The 20,872-nt window shown below is 30.4% G+C and overlaps 3 protein-coding genes across 3 annotated transcripts; 1 reads left to right on the top strand and 2 right to left on the bottom strand.

Moving 5' to 3' along the window:
* Positions 1–705: 705 nt before the first annotated feature.
* Positions 706–1,350, bottom strand: LOC100527011 (uncharacterized). Its single transcript, NM_001364684.1, has 2 exons — positions 1,147–1,350; positions 706–1,048 (listed from the first exon to the last, which is right to left on the bottom strand). The coding sequence occupies exons 1-2, from the start codon at positions 1,270–1,272 to the stop codon at positions 953–955; spliced, it is 222 nt and encodes a 73-aa protein (NP_001351613.1). The 5' UTR covers positions 1,273–1,350; the 3' UTR covers positions 706–952.
* Positions 1,351–7,075: 5,725 nt separating this feature from the next.
* MET2 (metallothionein type 2) lies at positions 7,076–8,465 on the top strand. Its single transcript, NM_001248577.2, has 2 exons — positions 7,076–7,236; positions 7,925–8,465. Exons 1-2 carry the CDS (start codon positions 7,172–7,174, stop codon positions 8,097–8,099), a joined length of 240 nt encoding a protein of 79 aa, NP_001235506.2. The 5' UTR covers positions 7,076–7,171; the 3' UTR covers positions 8,100–8,465.
* A 4,822-nt stretch (positions 8,466–13,287) lies between these two features.
* Positions 13,288–17,853, bottom strand: LOC100804591 (kinesin-like protein KIN-10B). Its single transcript, XM_041017035.1, has 13 exons — positions 17,484–17,853; positions 17,212–17,380; positions 15,880–16,273; positions 15,594–15,799; positions 15,055–15,374; positions 14,894–14,957; positions 14,531–14,621; positions 14,177–14,394; positions 14,046–14,092; positions 13,939–13,960; positions 13,759–13,821; positions 13,634–13,672; positions 13,288–13,549 (listed from the first exon to the last, which is right to left on the bottom strand). Exons 1-13 carry the CDS (start codon positions 17,705–17,707, stop codon positions 13,478–13,480), a joined length of 1,929 nt encoding a protein of 642 aa, XP_040872969.1. The 5' UTR covers positions 17,708–17,853; the 3' UTR covers positions 13,288–13,477.
* Between the last annotated feature and the right edge of the window lie 3,019 nt (positions 17,854–20,872).

Genomic DNA, 20,872 nt, shown 5'->3' on the forward strand with positions numbered 1-20,872 from the left:
AGTAAAACACCAGTACAATAGCATATTCAAGCTGAAAAAGAAATTAAGCTTCAAAAACTATTATGTGAACTAATATTGATTGTTGTGGTATCAACTCAAGTAATAGCAAATAAACAACATGATTGTGCAGTGTGTAGTGTACACTGACAATGTGCATTCTAAATTTCCAATCTGACAGACAAAACCAATGAAGCAAGCACCAAAATGATCATAAATCCTAACTCATTATTCTTGCATCACTACTGTTTGGCAGTGAAACCACTCTTTCAAGTTTCAAGCCAGACCTAAATTCTGAGAAATACGAGAAAATTTAAAAGGCTGTCCATAAGAGCAGTGATAATCTTTGATTAAGAGATGAATTGAATATGACTAACAAAGTATTCCATGCCGTGATAATCAACACTGAACCTCTCAACTGCTGAAAACTAAGACCATGGCCCTTAAGTATTTACAGGAAAAGAAAATAAGAAGATAAAATGAATTAGTTTTTGGCATGAGCTAAAATTAACTTAACTTTTATAGAAACCCATCTCATCTAACTTCTACAAAAGCTGAATTGCATAAGTTAATTTATTTTACCTTTTATTTAGTTCTCTTATAAACAGTGATAGACAAATTTTATTTAAACAGGGCCTATGTTTGAATCAACAGAAAGAGATAAGACAGAAAGATGTGAATGAAATGGAATAAAGTATAACAGATCATAATAGAATAAATCCTCCATTCCATTGTTCCAATATGCTATAATAAAATATTACAAAGTTCTCGGATAAGGAAGCGAGCAAAATAAATAATTATTTTTTATTTCTATATTACCTTTATTTTAATTAAAACTACTAAAATATATTATTTTGCTCATAAAAAAAACATTCAAACCAAACCTCATAAACCCATTGTTGAAGACGAAAAAACGTAAAAAAGAAGAGAAAAAAAAGAGTGAAATTAAATACATTCATGCCATTTCAGGTGTTGAAGTTGAAGTGGGGATTTTGAATGGTGGCAATCGCAGCACAGCTTCCTCTGTCTCAATTGGGTCGGATCTCAGTATCTGACAGAGAATAATAAGAATTAAGAAGAAGAAAAAAGGTTAATAATTTACAAAGAAAGAAGCACAAAAAAGAAACTAGAGAGAGAAAGAGTTTTTACAGGATCTTGAAGAACGGGCTTGGTATCATCCTTTGCTGGCTTGAAAGGAGGCTTGGATTTGGGTGAATTGTTGATGATGGTGTTTGGTTTGGTTGAAGATTCTGAACAACCACTCATGATGTTCATCGTTTTTTGTTGTATGTCACAATTACAACACTGCACTGAAGCTTTATTTGGGGCGTTTCCATGACTCAACCCTTCTCCAAACAATAATTCCCACGCTTTTCATATTATTTATTTGTTGTTTTAAGACTTTTAATTTATCTGAGAATATTTCTTATTTTTAAAATATTAAATCGATGTTTTTACTGGTAATACTTTTAGTTGTTTCTATTTCATAAAATTAATTCATTGTTTCAAATTATGTATTATAAAGGATATTTTTTTAGGGGGTCACCATGATATCAGATTCTACCAAAAACCTTGTCTGACTATCTTTAACTAAACCTATAATTAATGCAACTAATAATATTTTTAATACATATATTAGTTTAAACAATGAATAATTCAAAATTTAAAGAGTAATAGCATTAAAGTAACTAGACTAAGCACTCAGTTGGCAGTTTAATAATCAAAAAGTTGGATCATGTCATGAATCATGATGTCTTTCTAAAGATTTCTATTACAAATAAATTCTTTAGAAAAATAAAAAATTAGTCTTTAAAAAATAATAAAACTTTTTCATGCTGAAAAAATGATAGAATGGAAAGCACTCCCAATGGTAAAAATGTTATGGATGTCATGTTATCCTAGAGATCTACCTCAGGATTATTATACATGTCCAAATCGCAAACAATTTTACCTAAACAGGATTACTTAATTAGTTTCTAGGGGTTAAGAGATCTTCTAGAGGAGGATTGTCTATCAAGTAGGAGAAATGATGTCAGGGGAATTCAAAATCACACATAGGTAAAAGTTTTTTTCAAATTCTTAAAAACTTATGACAAGACAATATTGAGAATTTTTAATTAATAAAGCAAGTAATCTGACTCATCAAATCATATACTTGATATGCTTTATTTCTTTTATTTTAATCAAATTAAATTGTAGACTTAACATATTTACTTTTAGTATCATTAAAACATAATTTAATTACTTAACTGTAAAAAAATATAAAAATAAACCTATATAAAATTAAAAATTGAATCAAAATTATAAATTTATAAAATAAGAGAAGCGAAATTTTGGAAAAAAATAAGGAAATTAAAGTTAAAATTTTGCCTTTATAATATAAAAAAGAGTATATTTTGTTATTATTGTAGTTTTGTGATATATTATTACATGCTAAAAATGAATGCAGAAGTTTTAGTACATAATGGCACAATAGAAGAAAATTGGGATTTGTCACTGTAGAATGTCGGGAGAATTAAAAGGGTATTTGAGTTGAAAGCTCAATCATTAGATATAATTGAGATGTCATATGTAATTAATGCAACACCATCATATAGTTAGATAGAATATTTGATATTTTAAAATAAATTAATCCAACCATACAGTTAAAGATATAAATATAATACTACTTCTCGTGAGATTTAAAAAATAAATACAAAATATCAGTGCTAAACATTAGTGGAAAGAAAGTGGAGGTTGTGAAACTAAAACTTCCGAGATTGATTGATCATACAACTTTTACTCTGTCAGAAAAGCACAAGTTAACTTTTGCTTTACTTTTTTTTCCCCTTAACTGCATATGAACAAATTTAGCAAATTATAGTGAGGATAGTATCTTTTTCAAATAGTTGTTGCATTCGGTTTTCTTTTCTCTACAGCAAACGCTTTATCTGTTGCTGTTAGAAACAGAATGTGAAATTGTTAAATAAAATAACTCAGAACAAACAAAAATAGAGAAAAAAAAAAAGAAGACAGAATATTAGAGAGAATAGAATTGCATGTATTATTTTCAAGGGTAGTAGTTTATTTATAAATACAACGAATAACCAGAAAGTTACAAAAAAGTAAATAATAATAAAGAAATTCATAAAATATACTACTGAGATAAATATGAATAATCAAAATTTAATTATTCATAATAGGAATAACATGTATTTGTTTTGTTGATAGAGATGAGAAATTATTGATAATAGATAAAGGTTATGATGTAGGACCAAAATAAATATGAAACATCGTGTAAGAACTAATCAAAAAGATTATTTGGTCCACAGTCCAAATGGATTCGGTGCCCACATAGGACGGTCACACTAAACTAAGGGCCCACCGGTATACCAATGCAAGATGGTTTTTGCTACACCACCTTTTTTCCTACGGTATGACCCATTATTTTTTGTAATTATTATTTCAAAATTACCATTATTCCAATAAAATGAGTGTGATGTTATATCTTTTAGAATTTTTAATTTAAAATGTATTTATTTTTTTCAAAATTTTAATTCCAATGTGATTTATAAAGTATCTTTTAATATTTCTTTTTTTTAAAAAAAAAGTTTACAAATTACTTGTGGAATTAATTTTATGAACAAAAAGTTAAATAGATTCTAGGATTAAAATTTTCAATAATATTTTATAAATTAATTTCAAATTTTAATTTCTAAAAGAAATTTAATAAATTCTAAAATTAAATTTCTAAAAATGATTCAACTAAGCAATGGAAATTTTAGATAATAATTTAAAAAAATAAAGGATGGCATTTTTTTGTACAATAAGGACAATAAAATTTGAACTTAAGATGTAAACTACTCAAACCTCTCTCTGGTAATTCGGTAATTCCATCTAATCTTACGGAGTTGAATATAAGGACAGTGATGTTGAAAAAAGTAGTGCAGAAAGTAAAAACTCCGGTACAATATGCTAATCTTTGACTTCCAGGAGAAGAAAAAATAAAGCCCACGCAAATTTCTAAATGAAAATGTTTTTTTTTCTCAAGCGGCTTTTGAAATTGTATACAAAACAGGTTTTTACCTTGATGGCCTTTAATCCAACTCAATATATTAAACTAAAATAATTTCATCTAAAAGTGTTGTTTTTAGTCTATTCCTTTTCTTAAAAGATTTCATAATTTGCAATTTTGATATAAATTATTTAATCTAATTATATATAAATTATATTTTCTGTTTTGGACACCATCTCTATTTTAATCTATTGTTTTTTTTTCAATCTAAAATTCTAATAAACTAGTGCAATACAGAGTAGTCGTTTGAGAAGTCCAAGATCTTCTACAACGTGCATGATTGATGTCTACTGAAAACGCAAATTCATAATAATGTTATTTTTTCATGTAGAAAAGCTTGTAATTGATTTCTAATTACTAATGCGTGAATTCATTCTTTCTAATTAGCTTTTATACATAAAAAACAACCCTCAGCTAAAGTACCTCTGACATGTCTGAGAACTTTGATAGAATCATGATAATGAACCATTAGAGGTGAAGCTAATTAATAAGAATTGACTAAGATATTGCAGAATATAATAGAGATCAAATCTTATAATTGTTAGATATAAGAGACGATCAACAAGCCTAAGATGGACGGAAATATCAGAAAAAGGTTCCTTAATTATATATCCACGTGTATATTCTTTTGAGTTTTAATCACGAGAGTGGAACATGGTTTTGTAGCTAACAAGTTGATATATTATCTAGAAATAGACATTGGTTTATATTTTAAATAACATGTTATAAATCTAATGGTGCACAACAATATGCCAAGGGTGATGCAGATACTAGATAGGCCAAACTATAGTGTAAATGGATTGGGGTACCTTTGTATCCACATTTAATATATATTTTTTGCTGATAAAAATATATATTATCCATAAAAAAATAGTATAATAAAGTATCAATTAGTCTCTAATTTGCATGAAATTTTATAAACTCAATCAACTTTATAAAAATTCACTTCAATTCAATGGTTAGATTGTTAAATTCTGTAATTCATAAAAAAAAATCATTAAGTGATGTATGTGAAAAAACTTGACACGTATTATCAATTGAATGAATTAATTCTTACAACATAAAAATTGAATGAGTTAATTAGTAATGTATTTGATACTTAAAAATTAAATCTAACATTTTTTTAATTGATTTTACCTATAAAAATTCAAACCAATCTATTTATTTTACCTCAAATCGGGTCACATCTGCCCAATGTCCTGCTTCCATTACATCCACCCATTTGGATTTCCATAGTTTTTCATAGAATCTTAAGTAATAATCATTGCAATAACCATTACTAACTTTTGTCATCTTTTTTATTTCTATAGCCATAGATGTCTCTTAAAAAAAAGCAAGATGTTAAAAAAATGAATAGGCATATGGTTTTTTAGTGGCATATTTTTTTTGTTTTTTATTTTTCACTTTCTACTTTAGCCAATGATGAAAAGCAATTGAAAAACAGAAGCATAGGAAAATGTGAAATGGAACGTGTGTGATGGGTACAAGTTGCTTGTGGTGTATCATGTATGAGTATAAAATTTAGCTCAAATAACTTATCATTGAACGGACTTAGTTATACTTTTTTTTTTTTTTTATCTTTCTAATACATATATTTCGTTGTTATAAAAGTAGAAATGTTCGATTTCTGTAAAATTATCGTTGATTTTTCTTCCACGTAAAATAAAATTAAAATATGTTATATTTTTAGAACATAACAAGATTCGTGTAAATTTAAATTTGTGAGAATTTCTAAAAATCAATTAAAAATCATCACAAATTACAGAAAAACCATCATAAATTATAGAATAAAAATAAATACAAATACAAATTATGATGGTTTTTAACCTCAAACTTAAATCTTAAATATATTTTTAACCTTTAAAGATATGATTTTTTGGAGGGCAAAAATATGACCTTTCTTCAAAGTAGTCCATTTGTTTGTATTTATTATTAATTGTAAATATTATTTTTAGCACCAAAATATCTTGGCATAAAATTAAAACACACATTTTTTTTCTAAGGTAAACATTAAAAAAAGAACTCATTCCAAAAAAGTAACATGTTTCAAAAAATCCAAAAACATTTAAATTTTAAAATAATTCTAGTAATAGTATTTATATTTAATATTAAAACTCACAAATAAATGAGATTGCCCGTTTTATATAAAATTGGGATGAGTAAATATGTATGATACAATTATATAAGGACAATTAAGTATAATTATGTGTGCATGTTAAAGTTGATTTAATTAAATAAGATGCGTAAATTATTATAACTTTTTTTTAACATTTATACTTGCTAACACACCCCATATTCACATGATAATAGGAGGCATCTCTAATGAGTTGATATTTTTACACGAGAGTGATGAGTAAGTTTGAATTATGCAATCATAAATAGTAAAATTTAACAATCAATATTTATTTACCTTATTTGTAAGTGAAAAAAAATATTTGTATATATATTATAATTTAAAGTATAAATGAATTTAAATGAAATATTAGGCTGTGAAATTAATCATAAGATTCACAAATAAGAATCTAAGAATCTAGATGAATTAATTAATACCCATAGTGAAAAATAGTGGTCTCATTAAGAAAAAAATTGAAAACTCAAGTTTATGTTGTGCACTTTTGCTATGTAAGAGAGAGGAAAGGATTAAAATGAAATGAGCAAGCTTTATAAAAAAATATAAATTTAAAAAAAAAAAAAAAAAAGCAAGAGGTAGAGTAGAATGATTGCATGAGTGGCACATGGTGACAAATTCGAGACAGATATTTTCACACCTTTCCATCACATCAACTCTCCCCCGTTGATCATCATTTAATATCTCATCCAACGGCAAACAAACGTACATTTTAGAACATACCAGAAAATCCCTCTCTCTCATCAATCCACCCAAGTGATGAAAACGACGTCGACGTGGGAGAAGATCCGCAAACGGATTAGACGCGTCGTCAGATTTCGACACGTGTACGGTGGATGTTTCGGACTCTCTCCCCTCAACCGCTTTATAAATTGGGGTCGTGGCTTCGCCTTGAAACTCGTTCTAGTGTATGTGATTGTTGTGACTCGTTCTTCTTCGTCGTTATCTTCTTCTTTTGTTGTTTGTGTGTTTGTTTTTTCTCTCACCTGAAAATGTCTTGCTGCGGTGGTAACTGTGGTTGCGGAAGCGCCTGCAAGTGCGGCAACGGCTGCGGAGGGTAAGATTTTTGTTGTGTCACTGTTGCTTCACACTTCGAAAAATTGAGTTTTTCCGGGAAAATTTTCTTCTTGGGTTTTTTATGGGCTTTTTTGGGTACCCTTTTGGTTGAATTGCATGAAAAAATTATGCTTTGTTTATTCTTGCATGAGGACATTCTGATCACCTGAACCTTTGTTCTGCTTTACAGAAGTCAGAACATGTCGATTTTATAGGTTTTTGGGGTGTTTTGCTTGGCTTTTTGGGTACCTTTTTGGTAAATTTTATAAAAAAAAATAATGTTTTTTGTTTTATTCTTGCATGGGTTTCTACGAGTTCAATTCTGTTCACTTTGAGGTTCACTTTGAGGATCTGTTTTACTTGTGTAAAGATGGCCATGCTTCGTTCCTTATTTGGTTTTAGGGTACCCTTTTTGTTAACCTGTGCTTCTTTAGAAGCACCCCGAGGTTTTTATTCTCGGGGGAAAATGTTTCTTCTGAGAGCACTGGCGTGTGTTGAATATGAATTCACTTGATCATGTTTGGATATAAATCATATAAAATTTCGTACACTTTTAAGAAGAGAGAGACACAATTTTCACATGAGATGTTCATGTGAAAATTTATCATAAGAATCTTCTTTTGCTTTTGTGTAATTGTGTTATGTAAATTTCACTAATCCGTGTTTTCTTTATTCTACTTGTTATGCAGCTGCAAGATGTACCCAGACTTGAGCTACACCGAGTCAACCACCACCGAGACCTTGGTCATGGGAGTGGCACCAGTTAAGGCTCAATTCGAGAGTGCTGAAATGGGTGTTCCCGCTGAGAACGATGGCTGCAAATGTGGAGCTAACTGCACCTGCAACCCCTGCACTTGCAAGTGAGGTGTTGGAGAGCTAAAGCTTCAAGCAGAAATGGCCCTTAGAAATAATGATAAAAACTATATGTAGTTTCAAAACTTCAAAATTATGTAGTATGTATTATGTTGCACTCTGGTGTTTTGTGTCTAAACAAACACCCTTAGAATAAAGTGGTCATTTCTTGCCCTTGAGCAAGTTCAAGTGTTTTGGACTTGTGATGGGTGTGTTAAGGTCATGGTTGCCTTTTTTTTATATATATATATATATATAAATGTTTGGTAATTGGTCGCTTCTGTATAAAGTTCGGCTAGTTAATCTGAATTATGAATCTCTGCTTATAATATTAAACTAGTACTATTGCTGGAATAAAGTGTCTAGTTTTTCTGTTTGTTTTCTTTGCCATAATATGCGATTTTCCTCTTTGTCTTTCACAATTGAAGTCGAGGGTGCGAAACTTCGGCATGGTGGCAAAGTGGCATTTAGATGATAAATAGCATTTATTTTAATGGATGTGACTTGTGAGTATTGAAGGGCAGTGATGTAAGAGCATTTAATGGTTAAGCTCTTGTGAGAATCATGAATTTCAACAAAGAACTGATAAGAAGGATTATTTTAATGATGAACTGCATAAATTTAGAAATTTCATAAACCACTCTGGTTGAAATTTGAAAATATTCTAAAAATGTTTCGTTTAGAGGATATAAAGGGTAATTTTTCTTCATTTTTTCTTTAGAGGTTACAAATGCAATTTTTTATTATAAACAATGCATTATCTCAAAAACACGTGCTGAGGTCATTGTTGGTCCCCTTCTACTTTTGCTAAAGACTCATCAAGATTGTGATTTTCAGTTCCATGTGTGTGTTTCTGACTTGGATGGTGATGGATACGTAAACACGCTCGTGATTTGTGACTGATTAAAAAATTTGTTTTCATTTATATGAATACAATTGAGGCTTACATTATTACAGCAATTCCTTACGTTATTTTGTATACTTATTTTACTTTCTTTTCAACTCCTTCCTTTTCATTTCACTACTTAATTAATACGTATCGCACGCATTTATATCTTTTTTTCCTCTACCTATTTATTTCTCTCTCTCTCTCGTGTATACTTATTTTTTATGGTGTGAAACTTTTTCTTTTTTCACAATTCCTATTCTTATCTGATTCAAGGTCGTAATCATGTTTGGCAAAATCTTTTTTCCAAATAAGCTTAAAGAAAGTAATTCAGAATAATTTTTATAGTTATTTTTTTATTTATATATAGATAATGTTAAGTACTTCAAATTTAAACAAAAGGAATTATTTTCTGTTATTGAAATAAATATTTTTACAGCATTTTATAAATGATTCGAGCATTTGTATATCATTGTCAATCACACAAATTTTCTTTAAAAAATCATCAAAATGCGAACGAAATAACCTTCCACTGAAAAAAGAAGCAAGGGTGGCATTTTTATCATCTAAAAAAGGAGTTGACAAGCAGTTATGTGGAGAATAATTTGCTGTCCACTTTATAGGAGTAAGATTTCTTGGCTGAGAATATTGAAAAGGAGACTTTTTATAGCTTTTTTAATATTATAAAACATAATAATTTAATATGTTTAAATTTAATTTTTTAATAAATTAGAGGAGGCATCAATTTATTTTTTCACTATCAAATAATTTTCTCTCAAATTTATTGGTAAATTAAAATATTTTATCAAATAGATTTATTTAGGAATGATATTCTATATATTATATTTATAAATTATATTAACAAAATTATTTAATATTCAATTCATAAAATAAGAATATTTTGATTATATTCTTCTTATTATTAAATTTTGAAAAATTGAATATAAACAATGTAATATAATATTATAAGATAATGGTTTGATAAGTGAAATCAAAATTTATATAAAGTTGTTGATTATGCAATAACTAATTTAACTTACATTAATATAAACTCATCATAAATTATAAAATGTTTACTAATAATAAGTAGTTATCACATAAACGTTTAAAATTTAGAATATGATTAACTATATATACATGTACTATTAAGTATTAACTCATCAATCAAATTTAGTATATACATGTCATTAGACAATTTTATTTTTAAACCACTTTTAAAACTTGTACTATATATTTTCTTTTAATTCACAGTAACCGTTTTACTACTTTTATATTGTCATTTTCCCCCTTCCTATCACCCTTTTTTTTAATTTTATTTAATCACTGAATTTTTTTCTCTTTTTTTATTAAAAAAAACTTAAAAAGGCATGTGGAATGTCTCTCTTTCTCAATAATAATTTGCTTTATTGAAAAAAATAAGCTGAGAAGTCTTCGAGTCCCCCTCCACCGGAGAATGCATCAGTATCATGCGTTATTGACTTGGTCGGCACGAAAATCCGAGATTATGATGATTGACAAAATACACTAATGAAGTTTTTGTTCCTATCCTTAGATAGATATGACTTGTCATGCTAACAATGAATTCATGAAAATGATGTTTTTGACAAATTGATTTGAGTTTTACATGCAGTGTTAATGCCTAGAAATAGATTTTTACTGCTTCTTTGGATAACTATATAATCATTTACGCAAACTGGAAAGGGCATTAATTAATTGAATAATATTTTACTTTTTGATTAACTTTACGCTAACTGCTTCAATTGTAAATGGAAGTAGCTGATGTTAGTCAAATAATGAGTTAGTAGTTTTGACTTCATTAGTAATGTGCATTGTGATTTGTGAAGAAATTTGAGTCATTGGGAATTTTCTCGATCCCGCGAAAATTAATTTATATTGATGATGGTTAGGGTTCAAATTCCACAAATATTATAAACGATATCGCATATTGATAGACCAAATGAAGAAAAATGTTTAGTGTACATTTCATTTAGGAGTGTTAGGAGATAGAAAGAAAAAAGAGGAAAAAAATGATAAGCTTAATAAATGATATGACGGAAAAAGAAAAAAATAGTAAATATAGTAAGTAATATGATTAACTGTACAAGAACTGATTCAGTAATATGATAATATGAGAAAGAAAATAAGATAAAAAAAATGAGTGTATAAATATAATTTCTACATTATTTTTTTTAGTGTTTTGTGCAAGCAATTTCCATTCAACTTCGTTCGTAAAGGATGTGATAGGATTGGGAGTCGCCCAGTTGGGTTTGGGGGGCATAAAATTAAACAAAGAGGTTATGCAGTTAAATACAAAATTATCCGTTCTCAACCTAAATTGTCCACAGCATTTGTATTATGCATGGTATTTGAAGCTCAAGATTCATTTATAAAAATCGATTCTCTTTCCTTTGAATTAAGAAAATTAGTAATATTTGGTAAAAACAAAAAAGAAAAGAAAATTAGTAATACAATTCAACAATAAATTCATTTGGGATTTTGTATATTTGATGCATGATTGTTTAAATGAGGAGATAGAAGTTAACCAAAAACCTAAAAACAAATAAATATATAGAAATGCATTTTATGTCATTTTCATTTTACATTTATTGTTAATTTTACTACATATATACTTCCAATTCAATAAACTAGTTTAACATCATTTTAGATAAAATTAGTTTTTTTAATTAGGTTTCTAGCTTTTAGTTAACTTGCTTGTCAAATAATTAAAATCTCACCTATGCTGGTTTGACTGTGTGAAGTAGATCAATGAAACTCCTAGTCATGGGTAGACGGGTATATAAAAATAACCCTACCGAAAAGAACTCAAACACAAAAGTATTTAATTTTATGAAAATTTTGGCTCATGATAGAACACCATGGCATTACTCATCAATTATTGTACAGACTATCTAATAGATTAAGAAAAGGATAAATAGTCACTTTTATTTTTGAATGAGTAAGTTGTTAACAAATTACTGAAAGATGAAAATATAAAATTTAATTCTTGAAACTATAAAAAGTGCCACAAATATATTTGGTTGTTAACTTTTTTCTGTCACCGTTAATAAAATAGCATACGTGATGCAGAGAGACGAATTTGTCACTCAAATGATTGTCAATGTGATCATCTCTAATTGTCAATATATGAACATATTTGTCATATAATATTTTCTTGACTATTAGTCTTTCCACTCTTTGGGAATATGAATGGGTAAATAGTCATGTTATCCCTAAATGTGTAATTCGCTGACAAGTGCATGTGACAAATATATTCGACCGTTAACTTTCATCCGTCACCATTAATAAAATAGTCAAGATTCAAAGAAGTGAAATATGAGATATATTTATCTTTTAAGGTAATTTAAAAAAAATTTGTAATGATTGATATACCATTACAATGTATTATTTTGGTAAACTGGTACAATGTTTATTTTGGATAATTCCTATTATGACAGACAAATTATGATTAATAATCAATATTATTATGTTTGTTTTAAATTATGTTTGCTAATATATTTTTAAGTGATTATTGTAATGTTATGTTTGTAAAGATAAAAAAAGACAAAAATTTATCCTAAAAATATTTAGATCCAATAAAAAATTATTGACATTTTCGTCCAATAATAATAACTTGTTAACATTTTTGGTCTGAAGGAACATACTCATATGTAAGTTCAAAAAAAAAATTATTGATATTTTCCTCTATTAAAAAAATAGACATTTTCATTCAACAAAAAATTACAGACATTTACGTCCAAAAATGATATCTTATTTACATTTTTGTCCAATCTAGTCAGCTTGACCATGTTAACAATCATTTTAGTGACAAATTCATCCTTCTGTACCGCGTAGACTATTTTATTAGGGGATGCATTATTTGTCGCACTTTTTACACTTTCGGAGATTAAATTTTGTATTTACATCTTTTGAAGATGCATTTGTTAGCAAAGTATACATTTAGGGATAAAAGTGTCTATTTAACCTTAAAAAATGGAAAAAACAAAAAACTTTGGTTGTTTATATATTATGCAAGTCTACTTTTCTTTTTCCATCTCAACTTAAAAATTAGTTGTTTTCAACTGAACCATGAGAAGAATTAATGTGTGACCTACTTTTACCTGTCAACCAAAAGCATTAGAGATTGACGCTTCTCATAGAAGTTACTTTAATAGTTTATGTACAATTTTTGTATGTTAATTTTTATTTCAATTCTGTGGAAGGTAAAGAGTTAGACGTGGAGCTCATTTCATATAACTTCAATTGAATAAAAGTCATAAACAATGCTGACCACAGGCAAGAGAATAGTAGAAATAATTGACACCATGTTACAAGGATCACACTTTTTCAATGATGAGTAAAAAATGTATTGTGATTAGATTACAACATACAAGAACTCAAAGCAAACTGAATAGGTTGCTAGCTGCGGCAATGGTACAATGATAATAAATTGAAAAGAATAAAAATCACACTTGATGCCCTGAAAATAAAAGCCTGAGAATGGACTTCAACTGAGTATTGAATCTTCAGCTTTATCTTCAAATAGTGTTTTTGCAGCTTTTGTGAACAGGTTATGGGCCTGCCAAAAAGTGGTAAAATTTATAATTTTGTTCACACTTATTAGAATTAAGATTTCAGCTAATATAACGACTTTATAATATACCTGCTTGGAAGAGAGGCCAATCTTCTCCAAGTCATTTAACTACAAAATGCCAAAACCAAAGCATCACTAAAAGCATTATGCTGACTTAGTTCAGTATCTGTAGTGTAAATGTTCTTTATACTAACCGATTTTAGGGGACTTTCTTCTCTAAGGTCTATTATGTATTCTGCCATTTTCTCTCCTATGCCCTGAAGGAATTGAATCCCAAAAGTTACAAAATGAACAAAAATAAAAGAATAACGCATTATTCAAGATAAAAAAATAGCTCTTCATATGGGGCATTTTTGTGACACTCCTGCATGTACCTTTAACTCAAGTAGTTCCTCTCTGCATTTAAGAATTGAAATCAATGTTAAAACACCTTAATAGAAGGTTCACAGAATAGAAATACCAAGGAGAGTGTTTGCTCTACCTGCTTGCATTATTCAAGAAATCAATGTATTCTTGAACTAGACAGTTCTGCACATTAAAAAATAGGTAATGTGAGCATGGTGGTTCAAAAGTACATTTGTTAGTGGGGTGGAGTCAGATAACCTGCATTACCTTCAGTGTAGAACTTCGTGTGCTGAATTTGCCAAGTGGAGTGTCATTCTTTTGTGGCCCTTTATTAGTGGAGCAGGTTGCCAGAAAAGGTGTTTGTGATTCAAGGGGTTTCTGATTACCATTGATGTTGATGGGGGAGAGGGCTTTTCTTAAAGGACTTTGTGCTGCATCTTTACTCTTAATAGTAATTGAGTTCACTCCCTTGCTCAATGACTCAACTACATACAAAGACATGGTGATTCAAAGCTTTAAGAAAGCACAGGAGACTATACCAAAAGTACCAAACTAATTTTTCCCTATTTTATTGTCAAATAATGCAACTAATTTCAGGAATTTCACAAAGTAGTGGCATACCAGGTAGATTTTTGTATGATTTCCATGCAGGCTTATTGGCATCATGCTCAGTCCCTTTGTCATCATTTTCCTTGACACCAGATGGCGCATTCTGCAGAGCATTGAGTATTATTATATTGAAGAAAGATGCAAAGGTTTCATCAATTTGAGTGAAAATTTTAAAAATTATGAATATTATTATATTCAATAAAGATGCAAAGGTTTCTTCACTGTGAAAATTCAAAAATTTATGAAGACAAACAGTTCCTTGTTGCACTTTTTCTTGCTTCTTTTGATAATGCTTGTCTTTTTCAGTATGAATGATGTTGTATTTGGGTTATTGTACCTGTTATTAAATGTATTGCACTTTTGATTCTCACTTACCTCCATGCATGAATCAAAAGAACCTTCAACATCTAGTAAATTTCCAAAAGCTACAGCAAAGGCCCTGCTTACTCAGTAAAACAGATAGCTGTTAGAAATGTAAAGTCAACAAGAAAAAAAATTTCTGTTATTATGTATGCAAGAGTAGGACCACTAGTCACCTTTCATTAGTATGTTGAGCATCTAGGTTGATAGCAGTTCTTCCCCCCTTCTTCACTGAACTGTTAAAGGTAATGGATCTCTTAGCAGGGGTAACAATGGAACTGGGAGTTTTTTTCGGAAGTGGAGAATTTAATGGTCCAAGTCTTTGTGAACTCTTTGTTTTGCCTTTTGATTCTAGCCAAGCTCTCAATTTTGCTTCCATGTCAACTTTAACTTTTGGGGTCTCTTGTTTATGAGCAGAAGGTACAAAATTAGAAACATGCCTTGATCGAGCAGCTAAACTAACAGTATGAACAGATTCCTGGTATTCTCCTGGATTCTGAAATCAAAATACAAAAAGGCTTCAATAAATTTTGAATCAAATCATAGTTAACATAGTGAAGTAAACTAATAAGCAATTCTTTGGTCACTGCTGTGGTTGAACAAGGAATATTCAACTAATAAATCTCTTACTCAAGCAATTTGTTGTTATGTATCTAAAAATCTAGTGGACAAACAGAAATTGAGAAGAGAAGAACTATAATATCTCTAGCTTTACCAGGCAAGCAACCATCAGTGCACGACTTGTTCCGCCTAGAGAGTCCTGCAATATACGGGTCAATTTGCTTTCTCGGTAGGGTACCCTTGGTTTTTTGTTGTTCAATGCATATATCACATTTGACAATGCAAACAAGGACTGGTTTATCTTGGCACTCTCTTGGAGACGAATCCCTTCATTACATGTCCTTCTGTTGTCTTCATTACCTGTTTCAATCTTAAAACACATAAGCATATAACCACAAGTGCTTGCAAGACATCTAATCCCAATTGAGTATGGAACTAACCTGCCAAGTCTATGAGATTCAACTTTCCACATACAACAGTTCCAGTGCCATCAGCAGAAGGAGTGGACACAGATATCACAAGCACTCCATGGCTCCTACTAGAGACATCATTGAGGCCTGTATGTGCAACCTTGCGTCTCTGAACTCCACAAGAGAAAACATCTTGAAATTCAGACATTGTGTTTATAGAAACCTGAGATAGTCCCCGGAGGTGAATTTGCCCGTCTTTGTCATCCCAAACTGAAATCTCCTTTGCTTTGACCTCCAAGAGGTCGTAGCATCGGTCCATGTAGACTTCGTAGTATGAAATCTGTGCTGTGCAGCCAGTGCTCTGGCAAATAGACAGGATCGCGGACATTGCCAGTGGCATCAAGCCTGGTTGTTCCTCGGTTCCCTGCAACACCAAGCATCAGTTCATCTCAAGAACACAACACAACAAAGTATGAAACTTCAAAAAACATAAAAAGAAAAATTAAATAAAAGAATGTTAAAACAAAAAATTTACAACTAGGTACCACAAATTTAAGGAATCCAAGTCCCAAGAATGAATAAACTTCTTCAAATCCACCACCTCAGCCCCCATATTTTCTGGGATAGTATTTAGAAAAATATAACCAGGACCTTTGCTATTGTTAAGCATAAAAATTAAAGAACAATCCTAATCCTCACTCTCTTAACTCTAAATGTGTGTTTGGTTCTGCGTCAAAAAGCCCAAAATGTGGATCAAAAAAGTATAACTCAAAATTAACGGATAATACCTTGGATTTGGGAACTAAACGTGTGTGTTGTCCTACATAACACTAAACTAAACAGGCTACAAGTTCACATCAACAAGTAGGAGGTACAACCAATTTGAATTTTGAAGAATCTAAGAGTGGATGCACTTTCTAAAATCCTCAAATAAAACCCATGATCATGGTTTTAAATTGCATTCCATGACAACAATTGCAGCTGCAACATTCTAGTTTTTTAGATCTCTACAACCACACATGATGCAACCACAATTTAAAACCATTTCCATAATCCTTAGTTGCTAGTCTAATGTTCAGAACAAAAAAACCAGAATCTATACAATTGCAAAACCTCATGATAGTAATCCTAATCCTAAATCTATACAATTGCAAAACCTCATGATACTAGAAAAAACCAAACTAATTCATATATCTAGGAAAGAAAATTGTATAAAAAAGAGAGTCTACTACAACCCGGGTATGACATATTGGCATTGCAAATCACAAGACATTAACTTGCAATAGCCTCAACCCAATTTAAAACCCTGACGACAGCAAACAAAGCGAAATAATGGTTTCCTGAAAGATCTCACACTCACACCTGCATGGTGTATGTCTTCCCACTGCCAGTAGCCCCATAAGCAAACACTGTGGCATTGCATCCGCTGAACATTCCCGGAATCAAGGGGCTTACTTCTCGGTGGAATATCTGACCCACATTGTTATCTTCATGCCCAAAGAAAGAGTCCAACTGGTAGCACTCGTTCCGGCTAAGGCACGCAAAACCAAAATCACAAAAACAGTAAGAACCCGACATGGCTAAAACCAAAATTCACCCACAGAAAAACCAAAAGGTGTAAACTTTATTAAGACCTGGTTAGTGGGTCTTTGAGATAAACGGCAATCTCGTCCTGCGGAGACTCGGAATCTTGATCGAGGACGGAGATGCACGAAACGTCGCCGTTTCTTGCAGAGGTTTCGTGTGCGAGGAAGGGTCTGACCCTGACAATGACCCTCACCTTGGAAACTGAGATTAGAGCGTTGGGGAGTTTCTTGGGAGTGCAAGATTTGATGGTGGGTTTTGGAGTAGCAGCCATAGAAGACAGAAAAAAAAAGGTTTTTTTGAGACAGATTGACAAGAGTTGTTGAAGATTTTAATGTGGGTGAAATCCAAGTTTGAGATGATTAGAAAGAAAGAGGGAGGGTGGGGTGGGGGAGAGGTTTTTGAAAACACATGACCGTTGGGTTTGTGAATTTGAGAGACACTTTTCATTTGAATTTGACTATCATAGACTATGGTCCCCTTTGTGGGATCCACATACTATGTTAAGGTTAATTAATACTAATACTCGTTTTTAACAAGATATTTATCTTAAGGGTAATAAATAATATCTCAATTTTAGGATTACTCCAAAAAGAGACTCAATTTTAGGAAGATATTTATATTTTTAATAGGTAGGTAAATAATAAGTAATTAACAAATAAAAAAGTTGATTGAAAATTTAAGGTTTTGATAATACTAGTAAATGATATATTTTCTAATGAATGTATTTTTTTATTCATTTTTATTCTTTAATCATTGTAGTGTAGTACTTTCTCTGTTTTTTTAGTAAGAATTAACAAATAAAAAAGTTGATTGAAAATTTAAGGTTTCGATAATACTAGTAAATGATATATTTTCTAATAAATGTATTTTTTTTATTCATTTTTATTCTTTAATCATTATAGTGTAGTACTCTCTCTGTTTTTTAGTAAGAGTGTTTTAGACTCTTTTAGTCTTTCAAAAATAAAAGGCTTTTTCTATCTTCCCTATTTATTAGGGACAACTTCTCATACTTTCTACTCATTCTCATATCTTGATTGATTATCTCTGGCATTTGTTTTTCTCTCTCTTTCTCCTCTTTCTTCTCCATTTCACATTAATTAAACCATTTTGCGTGATGCTTCACTCTTCCTTTACTGCTTACTCTATCTGCTCTCTAAATACACTTTTTATTTTTCACCTTTCCTATTCCCCTTCCCTGTGTCGTTTGGGTTTTCTTCTTTCTCACTTGCTATAGCAAAAGATGGTGGTATCTCATCGAGGGTTCGACCAACCATCATCCGATTTGGACACATCGATGATGATGATGACAAAGAAGTTGATGATGCGATAGTGGTTGAGGAGTCGCGAGAGAACAACAACGATGAGTCAGAGTACAATTACAATCATGTTGTGTATCAAGATTCACAAAGGTATGATAGTGAGAATCTTTCGCTTGAAGACTTGTTTGATAATGATGGATTGACTCAAGATAGTTGTTTTGAGGTCAGCTCTAAAGAGAATAGAGAATTCATGACAAATAGAACAGAGTCTTTGAGTGAGGTTGAAAATGGAGCATTTGGAGAGTCTCAAAATGAAGAAGCAATGAAATCAAGAGTCAATGAAATCCAGAACGAAGGGGTGGAAGAAGTAAAGATTGAAGATCTCAAATGTGTTTTCGATTTGAATGAAGTCCCAATTGAAGGGTGCAAGTAATACTTGTCTGGCTGCTTGTGACTAAGGTGTTGAGTTGTCACCTCATTGGTTATAGTGCGTTTCAATTTGCCATTGACGCTTTTCTCAAGTAATGCAGTATATATTGTCCATCTTTACTCATTCGATAAGAACTTTTTTTCCTTACTGTAGCATCTTCATGTTATACATTAACATTTCCTAGAGAGAAAAAAAAAACAAAATATTGGTAATCAAAACAGAGAAAAAAAAACCACGAATCTATGCTGTTAATTTGACTCACGAATACATGCTATTAATCTGGATCACGAACACATGACTCAATCACTAACACAAGATAACTTTTAAGTTCTAACTATCACCAACAAATAAGCTTTGAACAAACAAATCAAATTTTGACCCAACACATAAAATAAAATAGATTGAGTATTTTAACAAGAACATTATATTCAGCATATCAATCTCAATTACAAAAGCGTGTTTCAACAAATGAGAAATATCAATACAGTTTGTGCAAATACGTAATTTGAAGGCAAAAGAACACTAAAACAGAGTACCAGCATTGAAGACGGAATCAGTGTCATCGCCCGCATTGAGGAAGGAATTGTTGGAAAAATAATACAAAAATAAAGAAAAATAAATACGAAGAAGATGCACCATCTTGAATTAAATAACAAAATAACAGTAGCAAAATAAATTTAATGCTGGTACTCTTACAAGATACGACAACCCGTTGGTTCCGATCATGTGCAGCGAAAGGATCCCCGAACCTTCTGAACACCAAATATTCTTGTTTTCATAAAAATAAGTTTTGTTTATAGGAAAAAGAAAGAGATAATTTTTTGGGATAAAGAAACCAGACACGTTCTGTATTCTTTTCTTTTTTAGTAAAGAGGAAAGATATATATATATATATATATATATATATATATATATATAGGCATCTTGCAACAACAAAATATGACGTTACAGTTGTCACAACAAATGTAACAAACTATTTGACTCATTAAAACAAAATCTTAAAAAAATCTAAAATAAATATTTTATTTTATAAAATAGAATTAATATATTTATAAATTTTAAATTAAAACACCAACAGGAATTAGGGTCATCACCCGCATCAAGTACAGAATCAGCGTCTTTTCCTTCATTGAGGATGGAATCAATGCCTTCAATATCTGGATCATTGTTAGCATCTAGTTGCAAATAATCGAGGTTCAGGTCAAACAAAGGATAATGATGATTTCCATCCGTATTGAGATCAAGAACAAGAGTGCCATCGATCGAAGATCGAACTACCAATGGAATTGTCGCTTGCCTCTCTTCATCAAGTTCTTTGTTTTGATATTGAATTTCATTAACCCCTTTTATGTAAGGAATTTCATTTAGATTAAACTGATAGTTATTGGAAGCCATACTACTCTTTTGTTGCAAGATGAAACATAGGACCCAAAATTTATAATGGTATGCTTTCAAATTTTGGCTCCAATTTTTTTGGCTCAAAATTTTCACTCAAATTTTGCCTCTAAAGTTTTTTTCTGAGTTTAATTTTTGGTTCCTCATTGAATGATTAATGAGTTTTGATATGAGAAAAAGAAGAAAGGTTTTTAGTAGCTCATGAAACAAAATAGAGTTTTTAATGGAGAGAGAGATTTATTTTCGTTAACTACACGTATATTAAATGAGAGAGGAGAGAGTTTTTTGTTTTGTTTTTGGATTCCTCCTTCAGTAGAGTAGCAGTTGCCTTGGAATTCTGCAATGCATTTAT

The sequence above is a fragment of the Glycine max genome, chromosome 7, assembly GCF_000004515.6.
Source record: "Glycine max cultivar Williams 82 chromosome 7, Glycine_max_v4.0, whole genome shotgun sequence".
Classification (NCBI taxonomy): Eukaryota; Viridiplantae; Streptophyta; class Magnoliopsida; order Fabales; family Fabaceae; genus Glycine; species Glycine max.